Below are 7,040 nucleotides of genomic sequence, written 5' to 3' on the forward strand. Positions count from 1 at the left end.
AGGCAATTATGAGTTAATAAATTTAAAGTAGTTTAACTGATATCTACAAAATAAGAAGATAAATTTATGGATGGAAGGTACTTTTTTTCCAATAATTTTATAAAATAAATTTTTTTAATTTTAGAATAAAATAGACAACGTAGAAGTTATTTCATTTTTAAATATACTTTAATCGAACTAAATAATGATAATTAATTAAATTTTTACCTCTGGTGGAAAACAGTAATGTATCCCGGGATATAAATTGAAGAAGAAGGATTGGGCGTCACGCTACTAACAATGGGTTTGAACAAATTCACGAGTTTGCAAATTTGTCATTCAGCCGATAAATCGTCGTTGTCCAAGAGATCTCAACAGAGTTTCGAGCGTCTTCGTCAATGCTGGCCAGCAGCAAAAATATGCTTTTGATATCATTAAACAAATTCGAGGGATGCTGTTGCTCTCGATGCTACAAACAAAGGTATTGAAATCATTTATCATTTTGCACACTTCACAACGCGTAGCAGTTGAGGCTGTGTTTTTCTCTTACTTGCAGAAAGCCAAATGCTTCTATTATATTCATATAGAATTGCATGATGACATAAGTTTATATATATACAGAAAAAATATCCTAATTAACACAATTGGTATTGTTAATGAACGTCCATTCTATTATTTGTAAAGAAAAAATTATTAAAAAAAATTTTTCCATGGTCCTCAGTTAGTTTGTGGCTGAACTTCATCCATCTGTCTGTGAAGATTCACAATAACTCATGAAAACTCTCGTGAAGTATCAGGAACTTTTTCTTTTAAAGCTTCAGAATTATTACACGTAGTCTCAGATTAATTAAGCTCAATTAATTTGTTTTTGATTTAAGACACTGAAAGAATATACTCTTGGACAAATAAAAAAGTGATAGAGTACATTGGATCAACCTAAATCGAACATTAAGTTGATTTTATTTGCAATAAAGAAGTTATGCTTTTGAGCAGCTTGCCACTCGAGTATCCTCGATGATGTACTAATTGTAATTATTGGATATGTGTATCTATTGCATGAGACATTATTCTTTCTAAAATAAAAATCACATCAAATAATTTTTATGGATTAAATAGGAAAATTAAAAATTATAAATTTAAAAAAATGTATCTCTAAAATTTTTTAACTTCTTTGAAAAATATAAATACAAATAAATTGAAAGAAAAAAATATTGGTTTCGTTGGGGATTTAAATAAAATTATTAGCTTTAAAATATCCGTGTATAAAAAAAATTTTTTTATTTTTTTATTTTCAATTCGTCAAATTAATTTTTGGTAGTTCAGTACTTAAAAAATTATGAAAAAAAAAAAGTAATTAAGATGATTTGTTGCAAGTTCTAATTATATAAGAGATTTAATATGAAACCACGATTTCCTGCGTTATAAGAATTTCATTATTTTTATTTAAGAAATTAAAAATCGCGCCAACAAATTATGAAAACACAACGATAATCAAGACGCAAGACTGGTTCTCTTCTAATTTTTCTGCTTTGTTTTGGGGTATAAAAAAATGTTTTTTAAGTACAAAATTTTTTTTCGCTTTTTTTTAAAGAAAATCACTGACTATGATTATTTTTATAAAAACGACATTTTCAAATATAACTAAAAGAAAAGTCAACGATACGACAGAGTTTAAAAAGCAAAAAAGACAATCGGCATCGAATATGCTTTTTGCTTTTGAAAACAGTCTATACATAGCAGTATATACGTTGGATAAATAAATTGTTTAAAAGATTGTTGTTCATATCTGTATTTAAAGATTATTTTAAACTTATTTTAATTTGTAGATGTGTAATAACATAACCCTTTCAATAATAATAAGGTATCTATCCAAACTACTTAAATTATCTATCAAAAATATACTTTTGGTACAATAATACGTTAAATTTTTATCTTGAGTAAACGATATTTTTTATGTACATTTTGTTAATAAACAGAAGCATATATAACATATGGACTCAGTATTGTTTATGAAAGTGTGTGTTTTTTTTTAAGATATCCAGAGATGCCCAGGGGAAGCAAGAGTATCTGTGAATGACGCTGTGGAAGTGGTCAAAAGAATTTGTTATGTCAGGAAATTTTAAAGACAATAACTTTCCGATTAAAAGCTCAGAGATATGGATTCAGATGAGTCTCCGGTTCGATAATAAATGGAGTGCACGAGATGTATATCGAGAAGTAAGAGAAGACAGAAGACAAATTCTCACAAAAAGCTCGCGAAAAGTTGGCGTTCCTGTAATTGATACTAATTCAAGTAGCATGTTGTTTGAAGAAGATATTTCATCTGATATGGAGGTGAAAATTTGTCTGATTCCGGTGACAGTGAATGGGAAGCTCAGGATTGGAAACGATTTTGCTTCCCTATTTCTGAAGAACTTTTCAAAATTTTACATGAGCAAGAACCTGTGTGTTACAAAAAGGAAGTACACAATATTAGAGCGTTTCAAATGGACAAGTATATTGGCCGATAAAATTTATTACTTGCTTACATGCCTTGCTCTTTTGCATTTAAAAATTGTAAAATTTATCCTGATGAAGGGAGTGTTCATTATTTGACTATACGAGGGAAATGCCAAGAGTAAAATATGCGGTAATCAAATTTTTTTGTTTTGGATAAAAAGCCTTCGAATTTTCCTTGTCATCTCGAATTAGAACGAAGGATACGTTTGCCCCAGCCCCATGAAGATATACGTAGACCAACTCGTAAATTTGAACGGCTCAAAATTGGGGAGCAAGCACTTAATGAAGGAGTTGGGAACTACACAAAACGTCAAGCTGCTCTACATGCGCAAACCAATAAACGTCTACCCCCTATTCTTCCAAAACAAAACATTGTTCGACAGTGTAAAATGAATTCATCCATTACAAACTAGGTGTAAAGCCAGAAAGATGGACGCGATGTCGTGAATACGATTGAAAAATGCGATATGATCCATCATATCCCTGAATTTATTCAAGACGTTAAGAGAGATAAGTTTTATGTCATATATAGCACACGGAATCAATTAGTATCGTATAAACGTTATTGTAGATTGAATAAAATATCTCAGTAGCTATTGATGGTACTGGTAGTATCCTTACAACCAATAACTTACCTTAATGGAGAAAAATCTGGTCACATATTTTTATACGCCATCGTTATTAATTTTAATAAAAAAGTCACTCTGTTCATCAGTTATTGACAGAATGTCAAAAGTACACAAACATTAATCTGGTGGCTAAAATCTTGGCTTTATATGGGAGCACATAAGCCAACAGAAGCCAGCTGTGATAGCTCTAGAGCGTTGATTAACGCGCTCTCATTCGCATTTAATGATCAATCAATAAAAACATATATTGATACTTTTGTATCTACGAGCTATTGGTGACACTTCTCACGTTTCTAGACCATCAATTTCTACCTTTATTCGTCTTGATGTTGCACATTTTGTACACATGATAAGTGAATGGAAATGTTTAAAAATCAAAAATTCACTAGTTAAAAATTTTATCTATACGGTGTAGCTCTCATGATAGATTGTCAAACCGTTGAAGAATTTGAGAAAATATTTAGACTAATCTGTATTGTTACCGTGAATGAACGTGATGATTCAATTATAAAAATTACTGGACAAACAGTGGCCCAAGCCCGACATCAGTTGAAAGTACTTATCGCAACTCGGGATCTCTCTCAAATTGTTAATAAGTTGGAGTCAAAAGAAATTGACGAAACTAAAATAAACAATGACCCAGATAAAAGAAGAAGATCAGAAATGGAGCGAGAACTCCGAGCGAACCTAGCCCTGTCAAAACATTTATCAATAATATTTATAAATCAGCAAAAGATATCAAAACACTGGGCAAAGCTGCTAATGCATATTATGCTGAAGATTTTATTAGAGAATTTTTGGTGAGAGCTTATGAATTTCCATTGTGGACGTCTGCATGTTTTCCTGATGAAAGTGAACATGCAACAACTAGCTACGTTGAGCAATTTTTTGGAAATAAAAAAGAAAGAAGCTTATTGAAATGGAACAGTTTAGTGCGTGCAGATGTTTTTTTAAAACATGAGTATCAAGAATATACTGGAAGTTCTGCTGAATTACAATCGAATTTGATTACCGAAAATGAACGTGAGGATTTGAATAATAAAAGAAAACAAGATGAGAATGAATTAAATACAATTTTAGATAACAATAAGCAGAAAAAAATTATGATCCCACTGATAATTTCAAACAAAATAACATTGATCAAATACTCAATAATGACAAATTAGTTGATAATACTAGTATTATTATAAACGACTCCGAAAAAAACATTGCATTCACTTCTACACCTGAAAAAATTTTGACATTAATTTAAATAAACATATAGATAGCCTAGAAAATAGTGAACATCTAAAAATGATTCTAATGATTTAACAAATAACGATAGACTTTCTCAAAATGATAGTAGTGATTCTTTTTAAAGATGTTGAAGAATCGGTGACTGATTGTAATTCTAAATTAAGCAATACGTCTGGTGGAATACTTTTTAGTAGTATAGACTTTGAAGATGGGACTAACGAAAAGCTACCGTCTACTGGAATAGATGAAAATAATAGAAAAATAGTTAAAGACATTTCTAAACATGAAGAACAAATATTGGATGATTCTGATTTGATTGCAGTTGATAATTGGAGAAATAAAGGTCGACCATCTCGTTATGATTACCATTATTCTTTGAATAGCAGTGACGAAGAGATTGAGAGATCACCTGTAAAAGTATTTGAAAAAATTATATCATCGCCTAAAAAATTAGAATCATTACCACAAAAAAACGTTCTGAATAAATTGTGCAATGTTAATGAAAATAAAACTAAAATCTTATCATCCTCCACACATATAAAATCACACAATGAATTGAAAAATATAAGAAAAAAAGAAGCAAATGTAACAGAAAGTAATCAAAAACATCTAGGTTTCCACTTCCAGCAGATACCTGATATCTTAGACCAAACGATAACCTCGGAAAATACTAGTAAAACTAGTACATCTGACACTAAAAAGAAAAAAAAGTTGGGAATTTTACAAAATGGTAATAAGCGAAACCCCATATCTTTAAAAGGAATTAATGTTTTATTATTTAATACTTGTGCAATTGATTCGCTTATACATGTACTAGCTACAGCTGGAAAAGATGATCCGCAGTTTCTAACATATATGAAAGACAATTCGAACGAAACAATGAAATTTATTTGTGAATTTATAGATAAAGGACCAGTTACATCAGTATATAAAAGTAGAACAGTGTTATTATCTCAGTTATTCAAAGATAGAATTGTAGAAAAAAATAAAGAATCTGTTTTAAATGCGAATGAGATAGATATGTGGTCTAGTATTTTTGATATATGGACAAGATGTTTTCCTAATTCCGCATGTTTTAATCACGACTGTAGAATATGTGGCTTGCATAAAGTACCTGTACCAATGGTACATGTAAACCATAAAATATTATGGGAAGGTGGATATAGTAAACTTCAAGAGTCGATATCTACGTTTGATTCTAAGATACGGTGTACAAAATGCAAATTAACTATGATTAATCGGTCACTGTTATTCAATAGATGTATTTGCATTGAACTAAATGTTCAAAAATTAAAAAGTGGGCCACTAACATGCAAACTAAGAGATATGCCTGCAATTATTAAATTAAATAATTTTAATTATCGGTGAGTATCAATTATTTATTTTTGTCAACACGAATTGTGCTTATTTTTTAATTAAAAAAATTATTGCTTGTTTTATTTTACAGGTTGCGAGGAATAATAGAATGTGAGGCAGGTCATTTTAAATCATATTGTAGAAGAGGCCAGAATTATTGGAATTTATATGATGATAAAGCAACGACAGTAAAAAAAATTTTATCTTCGAAAGACGTAAAACCTGATGCCGTTATTTTCACAAGAATCCTGTAAAATTATCTTTTTTCTGTTATGAAAGTTTATTTTTATTTGAATAAAATTAGAAGATTTCTGATATTGAAAAAAAATTTAGTTTCAAAATTTCACAATTATTACTTATTATTATTATTATTAAAATTTGAATTTTATCTCAACTATAATTTTTTAAATTAAAAAATACATAAAATACAATTTTTTATCGTGATATTCCGCACAATGAATCAAGAAAAAAACAAGTTGATAATTTAGCATAAAAAATTAGTAATTTGAAATAAACAAAATGCAATTTTATTCAGTACAATTTTTTCATATTTTTAATTTCATTTGTTTATTATTTTTTTTTATTTATTCAAATTATTACACGGTTAAGGGTACGTTTTCTGGATTTTATCGTCCTTATATTCCTACCTAACGCCAATAATTCATGTTTTTTTTGTTGATTGAAATTTAAGCTTATCTATTTTATTTAAAAAATTTTTTTTTCCTTCGTCGTTTTGCGCAAGTCTAATTAAAAAATTGTGAAAAGTTCATTCAATTCCGTAAAAGCCTACCAGGCTGCACTATTGGCAAAAATTTTGAGTTTTTGCTGTAACAAACGTTAAGTAATAAATTGAAAATTCTAAAATTAAAAGAAAACAACAAATGAAAAAACTTTTATAAACTTTTACTACGCGGTCTTGTTCATGATTTATATAACAAGAGCTCCCAAAAGAAAAAAAATTTATAGACACATTTTTTAAACTTTTATAAGAGCTTTTATCAAAACTCAAGTCTACGAAAAATTAGTTAATTAACAATTGAATAACTCAAACAAAAATCAAGCTAAAAAATTTTTTTTGGCGGGGCTATATTCCTTCAAGTGTCTAGATGACACTATAATTTATTCAGATTTTTAAATTAATATTGAATGTTATAAAAAAATTATTTTGTGTTGCATACTTTGCTTGGCGGGGACGCCTAGGCACCGAAACGGCCGCTCGGAGCCTAACTTTCAACGTTAAATTAAAATTATAAATAATACATAAAATTATAAATTATAAATAATACTCCCGGAGCTACAACTCCGGGAGTCGAGACTTTTTTTACTAAAATTTTCTCCTCT

General features: G+C 29.1%; 1 protein-coding gene across 1 annotated transcript; it reads left to right on the plus strand.

The window, feature by feature from the left end:
• Positions 1-2,052: 2,052 nt before the first annotated feature.
• On the plus strand, positions 2,053-6,190 carry LOC123272389. The gene is made up of 5 exons (XM_044739124.1): positions 2,053-2,313; positions 2,640-2,862; positions 3,837-4,130; positions 4,432-5,707; positions 5,791-6,190. Exons 1-5 carry the CDS (start codon positions 2,053-2,055, stop codon positions 5,951-5,953), a joined length of 2,217 nt encoding a protein of 738 aa, XP_044595059.1. The 3' UTR covers positions 5,954-6,190.
• The last annotated feature ends 850 nt before the right edge of the window (positions 6,191-7,040 follow it).

Source organism: Cotesia glomerata, linkage group LG10 (genome assembly GCF_020080835.1).
Source record: "Cotesia glomerata isolate CgM1 linkage group LG10, MPM_Cglom_v2.3, whole genome shotgun sequence".
Taxonomy (NCBI): domain Eukaryota; kingdom Metazoa; phylum Arthropoda; class Insecta; order Hymenoptera; family Braconidae; genus Cotesia; species Cotesia glomerata.

Excerpts from the sequence above, each read along its gene's own strand:
- LOC123272389 (XM_044739124.1), top strand. The coding sequence starts at position 2,053 with ATGACGCTGTGGAAGTGGTCAAAAGAATTTGTTATGTCAGGAAATTTT. Across the intron at positions 4,131-4,431 it reads TTTGATTACCGAAAATGAAC|ACTTTCTCAAAATGATAGTA; the intron begins GTGAGGATTTGA and ends AAATAACGATAG. Across the intron at positions 5,708-5,790 it reads TTAAATAATTTTAATTATCG|GTTGCGAGGAATAATAGAAT; the intron begins GTGAGTATCAAT and ends TTTATTTTACAG.